This window comes from Phaethon aethereus (assembly GCF_964289735.1).
Source record: "Phaethon aethereus genome assembly, chromosome: 2".
NCBI lineage: Eukaryota > Metazoa > Chordata > Aves > Phaethontiformes > Phaethontidae > Phaethon > Phaethon aethereus.
Window position 1 is genome coordinate 171,147,342 of NC_138582.1, and position 23,970 is coordinate 171,171,311.

Genomic DNA, 23,970 nt, shown 5'->3' on the forward strand with positions numbered 1-23,970 from the left:
CTGCACTTCAGCAGTACGAGAAGGACTTACCTTTAACACAAAACACCTCAAAAGTCAGGCCAAAGTAAACATGGTAATTTTGGCACTATCAGGGAGGGATGCATCAGTCTGTCCTTTCCACTTATTATTTCCAAAAAATATTTTCTCAACAGCATTCCTTCCCAGACCAAAGAAATGTTTTGGACATTTTCATTACAACTCTAGAAATCTCACTCTGCTTTTCCATATATATGGAAACACAGCCATTGATACTCAGCAGCACGTTAAAACATCTACCTAGTAGCACTTGAGCATGAGCTATACCAATACAGAATATTGGGAAACTGTTTAAGAGAGACTTACCTTCCATGGCTTTTCAGGAATTGGAGGATCCTCAATTTCAGCATCTATTTCATTGGCATGAACCCAAGTGTCATAGCTAATGAGAGGAGTCAAGAGAAAACAAAATTGGTCCCCTGGGATGTTCATCCAGAAAGATCACCAGCAGGAATATTTTTTCTGCAATTTTGACATGTGCAAACCATACTGCTGGGCTAGAATAGTCAAGTATTTTCCACACAATGAAAAGTTAAAGGAATAATCAGTGGTTTCTGCTACAGGAATACAGCACACTGAAAAGGGAGGGTTCCAAGGCATCTAAGACTAATTTTTAACTTTCTGAATTTAAAAGTTATCTCAGTGAAGCCAGCTCCAGCTTAAAATTGCAAATCTACTCTCTAGATTCAGGGATATAAATGCAGTTTCTGAGTCATCTGTTCAAATTCTGGCATTGTTAATTAACTCGTTTCTGTTCTTAGGAGTTTAAAGCAGGAGATACTGAATTCCTAGAAGAGAGGAGTATGCATCCTCTCCCTCAATCCCTACTGCTGCAGAATCCATCTATTATTCTTACTCACTTTTCAATGTGCTATTCCTTCAACAGCCTATTTATAAATACAAAGAAACTGCACTCAGTAACAGCAAAAGCCAAAATACTTTGTAATCAACACCAGGCATGTACTGAGCAACTGCAATAAATCACATGCAAGGAAAGAGGTGTATATAGCATTCGTCATATTTACATTTATTGATATACATATTTTTTATGAATACATATACACACACAGAGTCCACACAGACTTGACTACTGATATGATATAAATACAAAAATATTTTAAAAGTTCTTCATCTGTATAAAGAAACTTAAGTGTGATTGTTGTTTGCTCTCTTCCACTGAAATCTGCATGTGGTTCCTGAGAATTCTGTGCACGTGCAGCAGAGCAGATCTTAGTACCCTGAAAAAGTTACTTAAACAGAAGTCAATCCTGGGTTACCAATCTTTTGAGTTTTCCATAAACTGGACCCAGAAACCAGTTATTACAAACACATTTAAGTTACTAACAGTACATATACCATCTTTTAACATCTCCAAACAACGCACGACAGCTTTCTCAAAGATATGCTTTCACCAGTCACTTGCACTTGACCGAAGGCAACCCGTGGAGTGCAATCTTTCTTCTTTGTTGAAGAAAGTTCAACTAGGTGATTTGAAGTTCCCCCTCTTTGCTTTAAAGTCCTATTAAGTTTAAGGAAAGGCTCACTTCACCCTTTAGAAGCCTGGCTCAACCTGCAGCCTTACTAGTGGCTCTGCAGAAAAGTAGACGCCTTCTCTAACCTCCCCCACCTGCCAGCATCTCAAATGCATATGCATGTTTCAGTTTTAAACCACCGATTAAGTCATTTCAAGCCTTGGATGCTGAGGAAAAACAGCAGCAATACTGGATTCCGGAGTGGTTATACCCCATAATGGACCCTACTGCTTGTTTTGTAATATAAGCACTGATGTATGATCATTCAGTATTGAAACAGGAATGCAGTAATATATATTTGGGTTAATTTTTTAGGACAGCCAGTGTCCTAAAGGTAAATCTGAGCCTGTCATATCCTGCAGAACAAGAGAAGAGCGTAGTTATAGCCCACACAGCTGGGACATTCCCCGTGCAGGTTCACTACCGATAGCCACAGAGCACTGCTATCAGGAGAGGTAACACTCTAAGCTAAAAGAGCAGCTCGTTTGAGGACACGGATTCTCCTACTTCAAAGTTTGAATCAACACTTTTCCTTCAACAAACCTAAGTAAGACTTGGGATATGCTTTCTTCCCCGACCTTTCTTTACCTGTCTGGAAAAAAGCCCCAGTGTACCAGCACCTGCTTGTCTTTTTTCATCACAGGTCTCAACCATTCATCTGCAAAGGGGAAAGAGATCTAGAATCAGATTCAGATTGTAAAGCACATTAAACACTATTTTGCTTTTCCGTAGTCAGTCGTAGTAAAGTTATTGCAGTTACCTCTGATAAAAGCCTGCTGGAAGTGAAATTACAATGGCCTGGCCTGCCACAGTAATACACCTGCCTGCTAAGAATTATTACACTTCCTTCCCTGGCCACATACATGCACACCCTATGTATGGGGTTGGCGTGGCAAGGGTCTGGTACCGGGGGCTGCAGGGGCGGCTTCTGCGAGAAGCTGCCAGAAGCTTCCCCCATGTCCGACAGAGCCAGCGCCAGCGGCTCCGAGACGGACCCGCCGCTGGCCAAGGCCGAGCCCATCGGTGACGGTGGCAGCGCCTCAGGGGAACGGAGCGAAGGACGGGGAAACCCTGTGCAATGGCAGCCGGAGAGAGGAGTGAGACTATGTGACACAGCCCTGCAGCCCCCGGCCCAGAGCAGGAGGGGCAGGAGGGCTCCAGGCACCAGAGCAGAGGGTCCCCAGCAGCCCCCGGGGAAGCCCCCGGGGGGGCCGGCTGTGCCCCTGCGGCCATGGAGCTCCACGGGGGAGCAGATCTGCACCCGCACCCAGGGAGTGCCCCACGCCGGAGCAGGGGGATGCCCGAAGGAGGCCGTGACCCCGTGGGCAGCCCGCGCTGGGGCCGGCTCCTGGCAGGGCCTGTGGCCCCGTGGGGAGGGAGAGGAGCCCCGGCTGGAGCAGGTTTGCTGGCAGGACCTGGGACCCCGTGGGGACCCGGGCTGGATGGCACCCGTGGGGGGACCCGGGCTGAGGCAGCTCGTGAAGAACTGCAGTCTGTGGGAAGGACTCACGCTGGAGAAGTCCGTGGAGGACTGTCTCTCGTGGGAGGGACCCCAGGCTGGAGCAGGGCAGAGGGTGAGGAGTCCTTCCCTGAGAAGGAAGGAGCAGCAGAGACCAGGTGTGATGAACTGACCACAACCCCCATTCCCTATCCCCCTGCGCTGCTCAGGGGGAGGAGGGAGAGAAATGGGGAGTGAGGTTGAGCCCAGGCAGAAGGGAGGGGTGGGGGGAAAGGGTTTTAAGATTTGGGTTTAGTTCTCATTATCTCTGCTCTTATTCGATTTGTAGTACATTAAATTAACTTCTTTTCCCCAAGTCGAGTCTGTGTTGCCCGTGATGGTAGTTGGCGAGTGATCTCTCCCTGCCCTTATCTCGACTGACGAGCCTTTTGTTCTATTTTCGCTCCCCTGTCCAGTGAGGCCTGAAACAGAGACAGACACTCCAATCTTTCACCTTTTTTTTTAATCTCTGTATAACTGAAAAGACTAAACTTCTCCCAAAATGCTTTCTTGTCAAGTGGTAAATATTTCCCCTTTGTCTTTTTGTACCCTTGTTAGACACCTGAATCCCCTTATTAACAACTTCTATTGATTTATATTTATTTCAAAAGACCTTCTTTCCTGTACTAAATTCTACTCTCAACAGGTATTTTTAAAAAACCAATAGAGTTTTGAAGGAAGAATGTCAGGGCAGGGTGGTGTTGAAACAGATTTTTAATAAAAAATTTCCAAGAGTCTAACAAAACTTGGATTTCAACTTTCCTCTTTCACAGCAGTGCTAATAAGGACTTCAAGTTAATACAGACTTACCACGCAACACCAACAGTCTACCAGACAACTCAGTCTGTCTGGTGTTTCAAAGGTTTTTCTTTTAAACCTCACATCACACAATGAAATAACCCTACCCCCTGCAACCCAAATATTGAGAATATGACCCAGAGCAGTATTAAAAGAGAAAACCTGGGGATTTGAAGCTGTATGACATTACGCTGCTTGAATTCGTGGCTGTTTTCTTATCTTCGTATAACCAGGGGTTAAGAGAGCTCTGTCTAGCACACCTGCATGTTCACGGACTACCAGACAGATGGGACCTACTATGTTCAACCCTTTTCCAAGAACCTGAAGTGGTTAAAAATAAATACAAACCTGTGGCTAGGCATGATACTAGCAGAAGTACAGAAACACCCGAGGACAAACGATCCATGACCACTCCTATACAGGAGTGAACACTTCCATCTAGTGGCCATCAGATGCCAGGGTGCATCAAAAAACCCTACATCCACAAAGCTCAGCCTCAACAACAATGATCCACTAGACAATTAAACGTATTTAAGATTACAAAAATTAAGACCAATTTTTTGTTGCTTGCTGAAGGATGCAGCTGTTAAATTGCTTTTGTGGAACCTATGTACCTCATACAGAGGCAGACTGCATTATAATAAAGCCAACAACCTCCATATATCGGGTCTACTTGTTATTGTATGCACCTTGCTAAAACACACGCAACAATATCAGCATTCCCAACCCGTCACCTGGAGAGAAGAGAACACGGCAGACAGTTTTGTGATTCTCATTTACTTTAACATCTATTTACCTTTCGCACATCTAGTTGATTGCTAGTAATGTTTCACTCAACATTCTGACCTAATACTTACACACTGGGGGACACCAGAGAAGGAACAAAAGAAAAAAGAAAGAAAAATTGAAACTTTAATTTTAAGCCCCATACTTTCACTATCCTTCCTTTTAATTTTTTATCTAAGATAAGTTCTTAAGTTCTTTCAGACCCTTAGCTTTGCTCTTGTTCAGCCTGCAAGTTACTTGGGACAAATAAAATGTCTATGTGCATTCAGCACTAAATAATTTATCAACTTCCAATGCAATCACTGAAGAGTAGTCAGTGTTACACACCTTAATCTGGAAACACTGCATCAATTAAAAATGTGAGTGTTACATAGTTAGGAGCAGGACACAATGATCTTATTGGGAATTGTTAATCCTAGAAATACTTTTCCAGTGTCTCTCAGAAGCAGGCTTGGAATGTTCTGTGGCTGTGCAAAAGCTCCCATAAGTGCTAACGGAATTTAGTTACAAGACCATTTCTACTTAAAAATTGGAATGCAACTTTACCATCATCCATTGAGGTAGGACTTGGATAAACATGGTGGGTAGCCTTTGATTTCTCTTCAGTTACTGTTCCCTGTGGAAAAGGTGGAAGGAGAGAGGAAACTGCATGAGAAACCTTCAACATATTACCCAAAGCTTCTCAGTTGCTTTTTTTTACCCACATCTTATGCAACCTAGAAATATTCAAGGCTAACCTCAATGCAAGTATGAAGAATACCATCTCTATGAAGTGCCAGAAAAAGGCAATTATTTTAAAGGACTGCTGCCAAACTACTTTGTCATCTCTTGCTCTTTTAATTTCAAATCCTTCCTCCTCCTAGTTCCTTCTGCCCCAGCCCTGACTGTAAATTGCTCAACTATCAGTTCATACAAACCTACTGATGAATATTTTGTAAGAAAGCATCTGTAACTTTCTTCCTACTAAGTACACATTTTGATCCAAAACAATTTCTAAATATGACAATTTACGTAAGATAAAGTCTATGAGAAGCTTCACTAGGAAGAGCTGCCTTGAACATCATTAGTATTCAAGAAAGGCTGTATGTCAAGAGACGGAATAAACACCTATTCTTTCAAAAAAGCCTCCTAAATCATAGAACAAAGAGAATAAATCAGAAATACATTAATGTGATACCATTGTCAAGTATTCAAGCACGAGAATACTTTTTTCCTTGCTGGTTTAGGACATAATTTTCTTGACATATGAGACGCAACAGAGGTACTTTTCATGCTTACGTAGATGCCACAAACAGCGGTACATAAAGCAATCTCTCTACATATGGGTACAGGCCATAATTATATTCCTATTGGACCTACATCATCATGCAAGAAAAATCTACTACATGATTAGGTATCTGTTAAATAAATATGTAACACTGCTTAGTGTGGCCAGTCAAGAAAACCCCGTCCTTCGCTCACGTGGAGAACCACCAGGATTCTCCCACATTCTGCAGAGACACCTCTCAGTCTCCGTATATGAAGAGTCATTTCCCAGAACAGCAGAAATTCAGAGTCTGCAGATGCTTCTGTACAGGAGTTATATTTTGGAGCAGTTTGTATGAAAATGTTATTCAAAAATCTACATTCTATAAATACTTGACAGAATTATTTAAAGGACTTAAGAGCACATGGGATAGGTTACAGCCAACAATGTGTGAACAACTTATTTAGAAGACAGCATCAAAAGGAGGAAAATTTAAAAAGCATGAAGATGCATTGCATTATGGCAGCAATATGTGGAGACTAATTTGATATCGGGGTTGAAGGGCAAGAGTTCCTACAGCAACAGGAGTTCACAGAACTGGGTAAAGGGAAAGGAGGTGGTCTGAACAACAGCAAAAAAGGTGGAAAGTATTTAAAAATTTAAAAGCCTTCAAAGGGAAAGGAAAGAGCCCTAGCATGAATGAAGAACCTACAAAGTGTTTAAGGAACAATAATGGAAATTCTCTCTTCATTCCCCATGAGCTAAAGATGCTTTTAAAGACACCGAAATCTGAGCTTTCTGGAAGATGTAAACAGATTGTAAAGCTTATTCCCTGCTTCTACTAAACTGAATGTGACTGGAAGCTGAAGACATAAGAAGATGGAAGAGTTCTTTACCGAAAAAACCCTTTTCTTGAAGCAGAGAGATATAAATGCTAAGCTCGCTCATTAGCAACTTCCAAATTCCTAAAGTATTATTCTGGCTCTTCTCAGAAGAATCCTCAATATTTATAAAGAAAAATCAGAACAAGTGTGACTACCAGAAACAGTTAATAGCATCTTCACCAGCAGAGAGAACAAACATCTTATGGATACTTCTTTTTGTAAGCCCAAAGATCACACTAGCACTGTGCTGGGGCAAGAGGTATGCAACATCTCTGCACAGGCTGCAGTCAGAGCAGCAAGGACTTGGAAACACCAGAGAGGATGGAGCTACAGGTACTAGTGATGGGGTAGAGGGAAGATGACAACAATGGGTTAAAAAAAAAAAAAAATCAAGACTGTAAGCAAGCACAGATAGCAACACAAATATAAGATGAGAATTCAGAGGTAGGGCAAAGGAACAAAGCCCAAAAAGCAGAATTAGGGATAATTTCTGTTTTCAGTTCTTCACATCCCTTCAGAGACAAAGCTGCCTGCTTTACAAGTCCCTTAAATCATTCATAGATATAGCACACTTTTAGTTCACTGTAGAATTCCTTTATGAAAGGAAAATTGAATCATTAACCCTAATTTAAGCAATAGCAAGCATCCTGAATCAGCTAAATAATTAAGACTAACTTGTGAAAAATTACACAACTGAAGTTGAGACAATGGTTCATAATCGCAACACAGGAAATGCATTTAATCTGGAGAAGAAGCAGTTTACTTTGGCTACAGCCATGAATTATCACAACACAAAGGGCTATCAGACCATCTAGAGTTCACATTCCAGGCTATTTCTCTCAAGACAAGTGAAAAGACTATTTACATTTTTAAGAGATTAAGCTATTAATCTTGTTCAGTTCATTATTTAGTATATTAAATTACAGTGGCAAGATGTTGACTCTCTCAGAAATATGCCGACTACCTAATAAGCAAGAGACTGTTGTTGCTTGTGTTCTGCTCAGCACAAGCAAGAAAAAAAGTAAAATAAATGAGAACAGGTAGCGATCATTTTAAGATTAAAGCTTCTTTATGCCGTCCCCACAGCTAGAACAGCTGTATTACTACCTTCTTTGGCCTCAGATTTAGACAAACGGTGAGCTTCTCCTTTATATAAACAGGTATTCAGCATTAAATCAGCTAGGGCCTGCAGCCAACTGATTGAGACACCATAACTACTTTTCACTTCAACAGCCGTTTCAGGTTGACTTTTAGAACAGAGTTATGACTCAATCTCCATGTGAGGATAACCACTAATGGCATTTTACAAACAGTGAATGTCTGGTCTTAAGTGACTTGCTGCTGCCTTGTGTTGTCAGGCACGATCCACACGCAACTGATACGTTGAAGTCTGGCAAACACACTTTATCTTACAACTGACAAACCACTTGTTTTAATATATCCTATTTTACAGTTACCTGGTGACGTTTGACGATATCCTTCAACTTATTAGCCAACTTCAATTCTATATCTGGAATGAGGTAGATGGTTGGTCTGCTCAGACAATTGTTCTAGTGGAGAGAATAAGAAGTTAAGTAAGAAATTAGCAGGCCACCTGTAACATGAATAAAAAAATTCCTATTAAGGTCACCAATGCTTGGCAAAGCTCGGCAAAGCTCAAAAGGAACATGTATCAGCTTGTGATACAGCACACTAGCTCTAGCTCCAGAAACCCCTACGACGGCAATACTTCCTTTGCACACCTCCCCACCGAAGTCTTATCATGGGTTTCTTTCTGGCCTCTGCAGATCTGCTGTTAGCTCTGTCAGAGACATTATCATTGATGAAGGGAACGTGACCTAACGTAGCTGTTTTCACATTCCTACTTTCACAGAAACATCTTTAATGGAAACGTGTCTTTAATTTCAAAGAATTTCTGACAGGCTCTGGAAGACTTTGCTTGAAAGCAAATTTAGAGTCCCCTGCATATGAATTTCCAAATCTGAACCTGTCCTGTTGCACTGGCATGCAGATTCATGCATTTCTATGATATTTGCAGGAACACATTCATTTCATTTTGGATTTTAACATGTACTCTGTTATGTACTGAAGCCACCATACAATGGCAATAGTAAGAGTATTGTTTCTTTTTGCTGTCCCTCTTATTTCCATTTTTGACAAGCACCTGAAAGTTACGTCTTAACAATATTACGCACTGAGCTTGGTTTTAGAGTTTGAAAAAAAATATTCTGTTATTTGCACACAGCAGTTAAAAAATTTAACTTCAAATTAGATTCATACAGCTCGCTTCTGATAACTTGTTTGACAAAACAAGTAAGAGAGCCTAAAATGTACCCTAACCCTGAAAAAAGTCAGCTTATATCCAGCTGAAAGTCTCAAGAAAGTCAGCAATTCAATGGATGTGTACAGAACTAGCTACTCAATCCCAAGGGTGCTATTTTCATAGGAAGACTGAGACACTGAGGATGCTTTCTCCTAATTTACAAATAGTCTTTTCTCACCCTATGCATATCCACAGAATATCAATGAAAACACTCAGAAGTTTTCAAGTGATAACATGGAATTGTGACTCAAATGGGTGGGAGAGGGAGGGAAAAGTGTAATATTCCTGCAAAAGTCCAGGATGAAACTCTTCAGTGGGTCACAACTGAGGTACATAAAGAGCTAGTGAATCTCTTCCCCCGAGCACGTGAACACACACAGTGTGTATGAGTTTCTTGCCTGCACTAGTGTTTTCTCAATGTTCATGAACATCTCCACATTTCGATCCATTCGGGATGGATTCTGCAGGTCAAACCTCCGCCTGTTAAGGAAAATTATTCAAAAATATTAAACTCAACTCTCCTCCATTCAGTAGTCAAGAATCTTTCACATTACACGTAAAAAACAGTATATCATGGTAGCTACATAAAAACACTTAAAGCACAATAACAAGTATTTTTGCTTCACTTGGCAGCCCTCATAAGCAAGAAAAATCACAATGAACCAAATCAATAAAATGTAATTGATTTGTGAGATGTTTAGGAAAAATGAAGGTTGACACTGTCCAACAAAACCCTGTAGCAGGGTAGCGCATTCCATTACAGTCACAAATGATAATTAAACAGAAAGATAATCAAACGCTCATGATGGAGTTCAACAACTAGATGAGAAAGTTCATGAACAAGTTCTCATGTTTCTATTCTTTCTAGTTGCACCATCCACCAGTCCCAGATTCTAATCCAGGAAAAACACAGCAATTCATTTGCCTGAGATTTTCTAAACTATTTATCCACACACACCCCCAGCATACAGGTAGGCTCATACCCACGTAAGCATTTTATCATCGTCTTTGCTGGACTCTGCTACTTCAAAGTTTGCTGCTTCATTGACAACGTAATCAAAATTCTTGAAAAAACAATGTAGGGATCAGAAATGGGGGGGATAACACAAAGTCTGAGACTTTCTACTGGGAAGAACCACAAAAGCTCCCCAAAGGCTTTCTGCTGTATCCACCTGAACTTAACAAATACTCAGAAGCCATTGGTGAATCAACTCCAATAAAGAATTTGAATGGCAACCCCCAAAAACCTGAGAGGTAGAACAGCAAGAGCACTAACGCCCGCCTCGCCAAGTCCAGCACCCGCAGGCGTCTGCACTATCGCACTGGCTCGTCGCCGCCAGCCAGGGTAAGCCGTGCTCTAGGAGCCTCTGAACCAGACTTGGGCCTGACCCTTAAAGTGTTCAGCCTTGCCCAAAGCACCAAGATACATTTAGATAATCAGGTGGTTGTCTCACATGTAAAACACTGGTACACTTCTGTACCTCCCAAGTTTTGGAAAAAGCTGTTGCTAGGGTGTGAAAACGCTTTTAACTGGGGTGCTGAGTTGGCGTTCAGGTGTGGCAATACCAGCAGAAGGGTTTTCAGCCTGTAAAATAAGAAGTACCCTGTACCCTTCACACGGTGAAAAAGCCATGCACGTAATTGCCATGCGGTGACTGATATGCTTTAAGTTAACACCTCAACCTAAACACGCAAGAATTTATTCCTGTGCCAGTATCTAACGACAGTTTCTGTTAAACACCTGTTTGTTTCCAGTAACACAAACCAATTTTAAAAGTTTATAAATATACAATGAAGGTAAACCAAAGCAAGATCGATTTTTAGTCACAAAACCCATTACCACACAAGGATGGTATCACATCAATATTACACTACTAAATTAAACAAAAGACACTTCAGCTGAGACCACCATGCTTTTCTTCACTTGAGGCTCTCTAGCATTTTCAGAAAGAGGTTGCCCACACAGCTAGTGCTGCGTGAATATGCTGTAGTGTTGGGCAGCACTAGAAATATTCACTATTAGGCTTCTATCCTAAAGCAGTATTGAGGACTTTTCCCTTTACACTAAGGACCTGGCAAACAAGTTAAAGATAATATCCTGGCATATTTATTAGAATCATCTTTCAATTTTAGAAGAAATGACCTCTTTAAATAGCATTGTGCATGTTGAAGAGTTTACACTGACTTCTAGAAGTAGGGCCAATAATTAATAAGCCTGTCAGTTCACCGCACAACACAGTTTAATAAAGTATTTTACACCTATGATATATAGGATTTTAAGAGCCAAGATCAAGCCACTTCTCGAGTAATCACCCATTGACAGCTTCATAGTCTGTATTGCTCCTCAATCGTAATAGTTTCAAGGAAGTGGATGAAGATAGATGCCAAACAAACACAAACTAACCTATTTTCCTAGACACTTAATAAAGTCTTCAGTACCTATTAAACAAAGATACTTAAGACATTGAAGTTTGGACAAAATTTTTACATTTCGTTGCCTAAAATCTGCATTACTTATTCATTTAATGCTCTGTATGTCCCCAAATGTCTGCCTGCTTTTGAAACCCATACTTTGAGAGAAACATGTCAATATATTAAGAAATTGCACTTTTTTTAGTTGCCCATTTAGGTAAGATAGTAGTACTAATTCTTCCTGTCCTTAGTTTAACTGATACCCTGTGACAGGTTTTAGCAAACAACTACTTGAACTGCAGTATGTCCAGCTGCACTGGATAAGTGCATTTTTCAGACATACCTATTATGACGAGGAAAGGTACTTCTCCTATAAGACAGATCATTCACAAACAGGTTAAGCAAGAGCGACAATGCATACCATTAAAAAAAATATAATATTTCAGGCAAAACAGCACATATTATTTGGTTGAGTCAGTGAAGGATACATTCCAAGCTCTAAGTCTGATCTTCAGAGTTAAATTCAAGTATTACTTCCCTCTACATCCCACATGCACAAACACAAGACACTACCCACTAGTTTTGAGGAATCAGCAAGAGAGTGAGAAGAGAGGAGGCAATCATGTATCTGAGTTTTGCTGACAAATTTCAATGACTGAAAACTAAGATTCTTTGGAAAAAATAGGAATGTTTAAATATTCATGAAGTAGGAGCCATTTCACTCCTTTATCTTAAGGCAAAGAGGTAGCAAGACACTTCTGAAAGATACACCACACAGAACACTACAAACACATATCATGCCCTGGGTGTTGGCAATATTGGAGTAGAAAAAAAAGTCCTGACAGCAGTTTACTCATACCAGCTTTCTGATATATCCACCTCAGATATCCATTTAGCCAATACGAGTATAAACAACTCCTAAAAACAACCAGCCATACCAAAACAACTTTCTTTTTGCCTTTTAATTTGCTCTTGTGGGTAACACACACAGTCAATTCTAGGAATGCTGTTACAGGTCTGCACAACATCAGGTCAAACTATTTAAATTCATGTACAAGAATGATCTCTGCTTACTTTTTATCTATCAATTTTTCATCCTCAGATTTTTTCCAGTGTTCTCAAATATAGTAGTTCATGCTACTGCTGTCTTGGAAAGAAGATTATAACTTAGAAAAACACACAGGCGACAACATTTGGGATGTCACAGGAAAAGTTTTAGTACTAGGGTCAATAGCTACACGAGCAGTGTTTCTAACTACTTACATTCCCCATTTGGGAAGGTTGATAAGCAATGGAAAACTTAGCATTTATTAGTATCTATGCAACGCTTCCTGTTTTCCCAATTATAACTAAACCCTATACTCAATACAACAAAGATTTACATCTTATAGATGGGAAACAGCAATTCTAAGACACTGGTTAATTTGCTCAGTCATACGGCAAACAAATGGCAAAAAAAAGCCTCAAGCTTGTAATTAACTCCCAACCTACAGGCTGAAGACCTTAAACTTGGACAACTTATCTTTAAATTTAGAAGGGTGTGTCTTAAAAAAAGCTACCACCAGCAAAACAGGAAAAAAAATTCCTCTTCCCATCTCCAACTCCCTTGCCTACCCAACTCTCCAGAAAGTATTAAACTTTAAGTAGTTTGCATAGGCATTTCATGTGCTTAATTTCATGCAAAAGGTGTATAAATCAAAATTAAAACTTACCAGCCCTGTTCATTCTTATATTTGTAAGCAGCACCAAGAATGTGACATAATGTACCTCCAGCTTTGAAATCCATGAAGCACTTTGCCTAGAACCAGAAAAAAAAGTGGAAACACAATGACATTGACTTTGGTAATTATTTTAAATTAATACATGCTTGTTAGCTGAGTTTTAGACAACTAACTTATCAAATGCATAGTTTAATTTTCAGATTAATCACTTTGAGTTCTACATTCTCCTCTAAGAATGTTTTGAGAAGGTTAAATGCATTTGGTTTAAGTAGAATTCTTCACGTTTGCAAAAACCTGATATATCTGAAAGCTCCAATGCCTTTCTTACGTGAGTAGCTTGCAAAAAAATTCCTTGCGTAGCTGTAAAACAGAAATCCAAGCTACTCTTTGAACATCCATTTCATAGTAAATTACATGTAAAATCTTAGCTGTCTGTTAAGCAGCTCTTCATCTGTATTAAGCTGGTTAAAACAAATCATTAGAAATGAGCGTCTAAAACCAGGGTCCAAATTCACTATGGCTCCTAAAGCTCTCCGTTCACGTCCTTCCTCCACCACAACAAAAAGTTGTTTGTCGAGATCTGGAAAGCTCACTGTGCAGATCTGCCCTAAAATACTAAATCCAACTCATTTCTTCACTCTCAATTTTAGCAGAGTACAGCTGAGTCACATATTGAGGAACAGGTACTCCGACTTCAAGAACTGAAATTCGAACAGCAGCATGAGGAGACTGAAAAGCTCCGAGTCCCACCAAGTCCATTCCCTAAAAGGTTACTAAAGAAGCAGGACTGTTTGCTACACAGAAAGGTACATTTTTCTGATAAATTTTAGTTTGGAATTATCTTTGCTCCTTCACTAGTCTCTCCTGTCAGGATGTTTGTATGTGCTTGGAAGAAGTAAGCCACTGTCAAAGTCATCCTCAAAATGGCAGACAACTGTATAGCTCAGGTAAAGCCAGGACCAGAGAAAGGCAACGCTAGAATGTACGTTAAGCATGATTCGCTGAGTACTGACACACAGGCTGTGTGATGCTCTCTCTCTCTCCTTTTATATGTATTTTAAAGAAAGTTGTTCTGACAATAAATTGAAATGACAAAATGAAGCAGATCCATCACCTAGCTAGGCTTCCACAACAGACGCGTGTATTCTGCCTCGAAGCCGGTATTCCCTGGCACTAACGAGGAAGGACCCGCCTACAGAAACGCAGACCCACACCTCCCAGTCCTGTGAGAAGTGCACAACGGCCAAGGGGCGTTCGGGAGTTGACCCCTTCTGATGTTGCTCCACTCAGTACAAGATGCCCAACTACTTACTGGAACAGGAAATGAAACCTATCTTTTCACATGCATGCTAAGCTTATAGACCAAGATCGGTCTATTTTGTGTTTCTCGGTAAACATAAAACACTTGTACAATTCACAGAACAGAATTTGGGGAGTTTTTAATGGCTGGGCTCTGGTTACCAGCAGCTTTCTGCGAGCTGCCTTCTGCTGGAACTAGAGAAAGCACAAAGCTGGAGACACCGCACACACAACAGCCTTCCTCATAGTTTTTCTATGTTAGAAATGTTTTCTGATTTAGTTCCTATCTTACTTTTTAGATTAGAATAGGTCTTTAAGTCCATTATATTACACCTCAGGAGTATCTGCTAACAGAATGAACAACAAATTACAGTCTTCACATTGCTGACAAGCATTTTAAACTCATTCTGCAGCCAGGCAACTAAAATAGTAGCATGGGATCTAAACAAAACATTGCCTTCCTTGGCTCTAGAGCTGCTGATGGAAAGCAAAGCAGTTCTGTGAGATATCAAATACACCAGTGTCCAAGAACAACATAAAAAAGAACCTTCATAAGCATTCGACAAGAACAGGGCCACTCCTGGTCTACCATCTGCTTAGAGCCCTACTGTGCACAGAAAGCAATAAAGCAAGCTCAAAGCTGCCATACGGGTACTTGCCAGTTTACGAGCTGCATGCAGTTCAGTACTATTCTTAGCAAACTAAAGTCCTCTACAGATGGAGCAGTCTCTGATCAGAAGCTTGAACAACAACAAAATGTTTTAACATGCTGAATTATTTTATTGCCATAAGACTCTGAGAATACAAGCGTTGCTTTACAAACATGCATGCAAACGCTAGCTGCTGTAAAGACCCACGGTAAAGAATATTTTTGCAGCACTAGCGTGCAAGTTGCCGTTACTTATCTTGAGGTGTCCTACATACGTATGGTCATCCAGAATCAACCTTTCCCTTTTTGCTGACATGCCTGACATATCACACAACTGAATGAAATCACCACAGCAAAGCCTGCCTCACCTGCATTTTGGGAAACTGTTGATCCCACCGTTGTACCCAACGTCCCCTACTTCAAGTTGGGGGGCTGCTTGCTGCAGCTCCTCCCTTATCAAGCTGTCCATCAGTAGCCACATTACATCTTTCAAGGACAAGGTCAAACCCTTCTGCATTACCGGGGCAATTTTGGAAGGCAGTCCTGCAGCCTGGCACAGGGCTCAGCGATCCAGGAGTCCTCGGCAGCAGAAGTAATCGCAGTGACTCTGGCAAGTTAGGATTTTACTACCACACACAGGACGTTCAGCCAATACTTAACCATGAAAAAGAGTATACAAACCTCTTTCATAGCCATAAATCACTTTAAAAAAGCGTCAGCAGACTCTAGCAAGACCCTCCCTGTGGTCGTTGCTACTAGCATAAAAGAAAATTGCTTTTAACAATTAGATAAAACCCGTTCTGTAGAAGAGATGCAGCTGTCAATAAACTAGATTCCCTTCAACATTTTTACCCAAAATGCATCATAACAAGGCACTTAAGATCAACTGGCCTTACAATTTGCCATCTTAAGAGTTGGTATCTTAATAGAGCCTTTATTTGAAACATGCAAAACTGCCTTTAAGAGAATTAATCATCTTTCTCTTTTTTAAGCATCAATAAGGTTAGACTATATGCATTTCAATGCAATAATGAAAAGACATGCACAGAAGTCAAGCTGTAACAGTCCTTCATTTACTCTAGATTTATTCACAGACCCTGTACCGTACGGCATCTTTGCCAAGAACAGGAGCTTAAACCCTCTCTTAAATGCAAGGTCTATTTCATATATTGAACACACTAAGTAAAATGTTCGAACTTTATTTCAAGAGATATAGTGATGTAGACTTTCAAGTCTGTATATGCAGTCCAGGTCAGAGGTTTACCTCAAATACTGATGGGAGAGACCAGCTTCCCGTTGTCACTGACTGCTCCAGCATGGCAAAGCAGACGCTTCAGAGAATGAGCGTGAGGTACACTAGCTAGTACTTGGAAAATAAATATAAAGGCTCTAACGTGAATTGGAAGAACAACCTTGCTTTGACGTTCTCATCAGCAAGTTCTCCTGGTGAGCCACATCCCTGTGTTTTGCAACAACTGCAGTTCTCAAGATCAACACTTAATCTCAAATAAAATTGCACTGATAAGGGAGGCACTGCAGTGTGTATTAATGGAGAACAGCATCACGCCAGGAGTGGACTATTAATGTCAGCAATTAGTGATGGTAGTTGTGAGCAGTAGTCACAAGTTGAGGACTTCTGAAGTCATCTGCAGGTACATGGCACTCAAAATTTTGATGGCTTGGGGGTTGTTTCTTTTACACAAGCATGACTTCCTCCTCTTCAACTTCAGATCCTCCCTCCCCAGGAACATGGTAATAGTGACCAGTCACTAAGATAATACAAGCCTTTAACCTTTTAGCTTCATTCAGTTTCTTTTCAGTGGAAGCCTGCAGTAGCTTTTCAATATGCTTTTGGAGATCAGCAATGTCACTTAAGACATCCCTTCGCCCCACCTCTCTTCCCAAGTCATAGGCCTGTAGAACTGGAGCTTTCTGCACTATGGTAGAATAACAAAGCCTCCTTTGCAGCCTGAACTCGTATCTTAAATTGTTGTCTAAAAAAGTGACAACTAACCTAGTCTTAAGAGTACGTATTGCATTTCGTCATAAAAACAATATAAGGGAAGATGTACTGATCAGTTGTCTTCTGTCGGAAGTAACTGAGAGCAGAGAGACACAACTGATGTGAAGTTGAGTAAATTTGATCAGATTAGACCTTTGAAACAGCAAGAATAGTTCAACACAGGAACAACATATCTACAATGCCACTGAAATCTTTATTACCCATTTTTAAGATAAGACAAATTGATTTAAGACTCAGAAGCACTCAAATGGTTTATCAGCTTGTTGAATATGGGTACAGTTTTATGGTCTACACTGCCATATCAAAACAAAGCACCACAATGTTCATCTCTGTCCCTAAAGCTTGTCATTACCACTGAGGTATCAGGTGATCAGAATGGAAAAGATGGTGAGCTACATCTTAAATGGCATCTTGTGGTGCTTCTGTGTGCATTCCTAAGCACCAAAGAGATTCACCTAGTAAGTTTGAAAACCCCTCTTCTGAAGAAAACATGCATGAATTCAGTCTTCACAAAAGAAGTTACATAAGCAACAAGTCTGGGGGAAAAAAATCACCATAAAATAAAAAGATAGTACTCTAAGTGGTAGACCAAAGATGATGGGAGTACTTTCAACAGTTTTCAAAACAACTTCAGTTTATGATATTGTAATCAGTTATATATATTTCCAACTTAGTATGTGTATCTACCCAGAGCCCTGGGTTGCATGACCTTAGGTTCCCAGTAAGCATTCTGTGGCAAAGATAAGCAAAGATCTTCCTGCTCACGTCCACAATGCTTACATACACATTTATGACAGTTTTTTGGCCCACAAAACCTACCCTAAATCAGCCAACTGACTGCTTGATACCACGCTGCAGTCCTTGCCCTTCACAACTGAAAACCCTTTGTTACTCTGTCCTCACCATTTGCTGCATCCATCTTCCCTCTATCAGTTGTTTAGAATTCACACTCACTTGGACAAGATTCTTTTGGTGGTAGAGAGGGTTCCAAGCACAACGGGGCTGATCTCTGAACATAATCACTAGGATACTACTGCGAAACATGTGCCAAGTTTGAACTTTCAATAAGCAACTTTAAATATCAACAAACATTGATACTGTTTCTGTATACCAATATTCTGAGTGACTGGAGAAGTATTCCAGACTAATTAGGTAACTATGTGCTAATAAGGAACATGGTAAAGCCTTTTTTCAGCATTAACAGCATTACAAGTTTGAAGTTTAATTAACACAAATGCCCAATGGAAACCTTTTTGGAATGCGCATGTTAGTTTAGGATGCATCAGTCCAAGCAAAGGTTTGCAAGTCTACATACAATTTCACTAGAAATCAAAACCTTTCCACAGTATTCAGGAAATCACTTCCAAACGTATAGGAAATAAGATGTGTTACATTGAAAAATCTGTTTTTAAGGAATGTGTTCTTTCACCCCTTCCAGAGGGTGAATCAACAAAAGCCTCAGGCTAAGCACGCATCTCCCATCACCAGCAGCAGAGCTACTGGATGAAGAACAACATATGCCGTAGTAATAGCAGCAGGTTAACCCCAATACTCACAGGAAGCTTTGTGAAGGCAGGATTGGTGACATGTTTTCCAAAGGCATCTTCCTGGAATTGCAGCAGCTGCACCACCAGCCCAGCCAGTGTTTTATTGGTAGGAGCATCTGCTTGAACATACTGAAAGACAAAACCCACACGCTTACTTGGGACAGAGGATAGTAAAACATGAAGACTAGTTTACTAATTTCCCAGACCACTTTATCTGTTGTGAAGCACAGTTTAAGATTTAAGGATCACTGTGTGGCTGGGGGTGTGTGCATGCACACAGGAGAAGCGCCAAGCACAAACATTTTTCAAGCTTTAGTTTTAAAATACAGCACGTATCTCTGAATCATCATCAGTTCATCACAGCCGGCAGTGTTTTACAGATAGAGATTAACTACTTCAATCTGATTTGTAGTTCCTAATAAAGGAACAGACTAATTCTGGTCCACACATACACAAAGCTTTCTACAGCAACTTTACCAGCTCCTTCTGTAATCAACTACTACACATTAATCCTAAGAGCATCCATTTAGTACTATATAGCATGTCACGTAAAAAGAGTTAAAAACGATCCAGCCAGCTACATTCGCAATGCTCTGGGACAATCTAAGCACTTCCCAAGGTTATACTACTAGTAAAATGCATATATGTAGAAGGGGAAATCACAGCATGGAATATACAAAAACCTCCCATGGCTGCTGAGTTTTCGTTACCCATAATATTACACTATTCATTTACTGGATGTAATCTCCTCACCATGCCAGATGACTTCTCAGAGTAGAACAAACATTACTTGTTCACGTAGCATACGGAGTAATATTACCTAGGTAGCACTACGAGCCGTAAGGCCTTTTCTCTTCCCTCAAATCAGATTCTTCTAAAGCCCCTTAAAAATTTCTTTTGAGAGCCAGAACCCTCAGAAGTTTAAAGCAGTGGTGTTAAATAGCAGTCAAATCTAACCAAGCTTTTTTCTAACTAAGCCATCGACATAGTAAAAGATACTAAAAAGACATTTGACTTTGTCATTACGATTTTACAGCATCTGACTGATGCAAGAGACGCAAGTTCCTTCAGCACTTGTTCAAAGGCAGAGACACATATCTGAGAACTTACATCTTCACAACTCTAAGGACACAAACACCTGTTAAGACACCCCAGGTGTCCTTCCCTGTGTATAAAACCTAATCTAGAAATATCAGCCTATAAGGAACAGAGGGCTAAATTTCCAAAGCTGCACTTTTCTTAGTCCTCTTCCCTCCCCCCAGGAAAGGCAGGCAATTGTGAGCATTTTATCCAATTAGTAACTCCTACCAATTCACATCAGCTACCACAGAGATTTGAAGCAGCAACAGCAGTCAGTCTTTATGGCTGTTAGAATCCATTCGAAGATGACGACTTCTGCTCTTAGGCTTTGTAAAGCCTCTAGACCTTCATGCTCCTCTCAGCTAGCAACTATTTTCTCTATCATTTTTGGACTAGAAGCTCTGCGTGGTGCAGCTGAATCTACCAGAGCAGTTTAAGCAATCTTTTGTTGGAATTACTGATCCTAGACAGGATGGCAAAATGGAGCATGTGACTCACTCAGATGCCCCAGTTAATCCAGCATCGTTACTGAAAAACCCGTCCCAGCCTCTGCATTAGCTCACCAGGTGCTGCAGCTCAGCGGGGAGCGTGCCCTTCTCTTCCCTTCTTACACGTGGTAAAATTCTCCAGCAGGGAGGCACAGAATAACACCCAAACCCCTACTGCTGAATCTGCCAGAACCCTTTTTATCAGCGTCCTAAGGGTTGTTAAACCAAGAGGATGATTACCGAAACACATGCAGTGCTGCGCATTTTTAAAGCTGTTAATAAAAGCTTTTTCTTGTATTGTTTTTTTGTACAGTTTAAAAATAAGTGCCTATCATACCCAGGATGTGCACGGATGTAGTGTATCACAGGCAACAGCCCTAAAGCTCCCATCAGTTTGCATGTTCCACCTTTGCACCACCACCTTATTCAAGTCTGAATAAAACTGAGCTTTTAGCTCAGCTATGCCAGTTATAATGCAATCAAACAAATGTAAATTAAAAGGTGCAGGCAAAACATTTGCACAAATGTGAAAACAAAAGCGCATCGGATGAAGTGCCAGACTTCATATTAAATAATCCTATTTCTATTCCCAAGACAGCTTTGGTTTTCCACACATTCACATGCCATACATGTTAAACATGCTCAAAAAGCAAAGCCGCTGGTTCCAGCTCAAGTCCAGCTATGTAAGACTGTCGATCTGCCTAGCTGTAGCCCTTTCTCTAAATACCTATCTAGATCAACAGATATATTTTTTTTCCCCAGTAAAACAGAGTACACTGCAGTAGCACACCTTTAGTTTTGCATGGGAGGCATACTCCAGGAAGATAAAAAATGAAAAATAGCTTTTGCATATCTTCTCTGAAGCTACACAGCCTTCATTCTGGCAACACCGAACAGAGAAAAACCCTCATAACCATTATAGAACAGAGAAAAACCCTCATAACCATTATAATTCATTTAATGGGCAAAAGCCTCTGTACTGCTACATTTGGGGTTTTTGTACAGGTTAAAAGTCTCAAAGCTTCTTGTACCAAGTTTAACACAATATTTTAAATTAATAAAGCACTGAAAAATGCATAAAATGCAACAAACACTGATGGCTCCTACTAACAGTTAAATAGATGTTTAAAGCAATTCTGCACTTACGGCCACCATTTAAAACGTAACAAAGAAAAAAGTCACCAATCCAAAAACTTGGAATTTCACTAATCCACCTCTCAACCCATACAGTCTACTTAAACTCACAGCTTCTTTAGGGCACCCGGAACAAAACCACATCCTGCCTTCAGCATAACCCTCTACCCAAGGTTCTCTCAACTTCCAGCCTGAGGATCCCTTAAACCATGGGAAGATAGTTCATGAAAAAGATAACCAGAGAAGGAACTTACTCTTCACACAAGCCAACAAAAACAGAAAACAAAACCCAATAAGGAAGTAGTCAAAGTTTAGGGTTTTCTAGCAGGGTTTCTTTGTCACTTGTAAGCAAGAGCTCACCAAGACAACACAGCCTGCTGTAAATAAATACCTGGTGACTTACAGCACCCAGCACTGCAACCTCAGTCAAAAAAATGAATCCAGAAGAGGTGGTACTCTTGTATTGACTTACCATATTTTTTTAAAAATGTTTTCCTTCAGAAAAAAAAAGCCACAAAACATTTACATGAGAATGTACCTGGGGAAGCATATTCTTAGACATGTGAAATTTTTCAGACACTTATTCCTTTGCTGCAGATCCCATTTTTTACCTCCACAGGAGGCACTGACAGCTGGAAGCTATCAGAAAGGTAGGTAACATAACATTAGGAATCCCCCATTCTATTCTGCATTACCACTGTTCTTGCAAATTGTTTATACAGTAAAGTCGCTTCTTTGCCTAAGGTTCCCTCTAAACCTCTAAAATAAGGGGGAAAAAACCCCCACACCTTCAAAAGGAAACAAAAGACTCCTCTCATACATTTATGCACACTATCCAGCAATACAAATGGATCTTTAAAGCAGCAAGATCAGTAAGACAATTTCCTGATTGATATGCAGCGGGTTGAGGGGACCACAGAGGACTGGAGTCACAACATAACTGCAAGTTTTCCACTAGTATCCAGAGCAGACAAAGGCAGAAAGTGATTCTGCAGCAATTAAAGGTTTTTAAAGAACGAATTCCAGAAGAGAGAAACGACACCTTGTTCCTAGACACACACCTTCGGCATAAGAGGATTTTGTTCAAGCGCTGAAATACCAAAGCCTCGTTGACACAGCAAAGATTTTTCTAACATTTCCACGTCAATTAGAAATACACCCACAGAACCTTAAGCAGAAAACACATATAGTCTGAAGCCTTTCAGTCTAACTCAAATATTCAAGAATAGAGAGTAACCACTAGCAGAGGAAATCACTTCTCTTCACCAGCAAGATTTGCCATTGCAGCTGCACTGGAAAGCCTTTGTCACAGACCTAAGGACAGAGCTGTAGAGCTGTTTTTCATGTGGTTACTGACCTCAAATAACCACATTGTGGCTCTGCATTGTAGCCCTCATGCACAAACCCCTTTCCTTCCCTCCCCAAACAAAGAACGTTTCAGCTCAGATTGCTAAATAACAGGGAAAGGAAAGCCAGCAATACTTTGATTTAGGTTATAACCCGTGTTCCTTTTTTAAAGGCAAGAACACAAGAGAGCTGCAAACAGAGAAGAACCTGCCTCAGATTAAATAAAAGTCAGTCACCGAAGAAATACTTGATAAGGTTAGCACTGGCACAAGAAGTCAGAGCCAGACACATCCTCTAAACTCAGCTCCTGGCTGGCGGCGAACAAGCAGGTGGTCTCTGAACAGACATCTTCAGCCCTAACAACTGCCATTTCACAATAGCTGCCAAGAAGCGGCTCGTCCCTCCTCGCTGTCGGGCTGAGGCATATTAATAGAAGGGCATAAAGGGATCCCAACGCTGCTGCCCGTCCTTATCGGCCTGCGGTAAAACAAGCGTGTTCCACCGGCACCAGTCCAACACCTTACAACAGCACCGCACTCGATTAACGCGGAAAGAAAACTCATTATCGTACACTTGCAACTAGGGCAGGTGGGTCCCGGATACTCGACAAACCACCCAGACTTCCAAGCCATACCTCCTCATAGTCTGTACGGTTTAGTGTCTATATGGACAGTCCATACCCTCTTCTCCTGTAACTCACCCTTGAAGGCAACGCTCCCCTTGTTCTTTAGAAACCAAACCAAAACAGCCTCCTCCCCACCCCTCAAAACAGCAGTTTTCCAGCCTTCTGTCTCAGAGGGGCAGGGCACAGCTTTCAGAGCCTCCCAGTGGCTCAAGCTCCGACAGGCTGATACACTGAACTGGACATGATTAACACACTGGGAACAGTCCTTAGGGACTTACAACTGCAAGGCCAAGGTTAGTTTCTGCATCCTTCATAATACATATGCAAAACACCCCATCCCAAACTATCTCAGGAAGATATTTTAAATGCAAGAGAGAACTCTATTTTATGAAAAGCCATTTTAATAAGAGTAATTTGTTCCTTAATGTCAAAGGAACTACCTAAACAACATATAGTACTAGAGATCACTGAGCATTAGTACAATAAAAGGTGAATTGCCCAGTTTACTTTTGAACTAGAAATTTCTACTTACAGTGGACAGC

General features: G+C 40.7%; 1 protein-coding gene across 1 annotated transcript in view; it reads right to left on the reverse strand.

Moving 5' to 3' along the window:
• Positions 1-23,970, reverse strand: part of SMARCC1 (SWI/SNF related BAF chromatin remodeling complex subunit C1) — a gene marked incomplete at both ends in the record, with an annotated part of 94,834 nt that overhangs the window by 67,807 nt on the left and 3,057 nt on the right. The window contains 7 exons of the mRNA XM_081996732.1: positions 343-418; positions 2,157-2,226; positions 5,197-5,266; positions 8,238-8,330; positions 9,502-9,583; positions 13,228-13,313; positions 18,764-18,883. Of these exons, the coding sequence (XP_081852858.1) occupies positions 343-418; positions 2,157-2,226; positions 5,197-5,266; positions 8,238-8,330; positions 9,502-9,583; positions 13,228-13,313; positions 18,764-18,883 (597 nt within the window). The remainder of the gene's footprint in view (positions 1-342; positions 419-2,156; positions 2,227-5,196; positions 5,267-8,237; positions 8,331-9,501; positions 9,584-13,227; positions 13,314-18,763; positions 18,884-23,970) is intronic.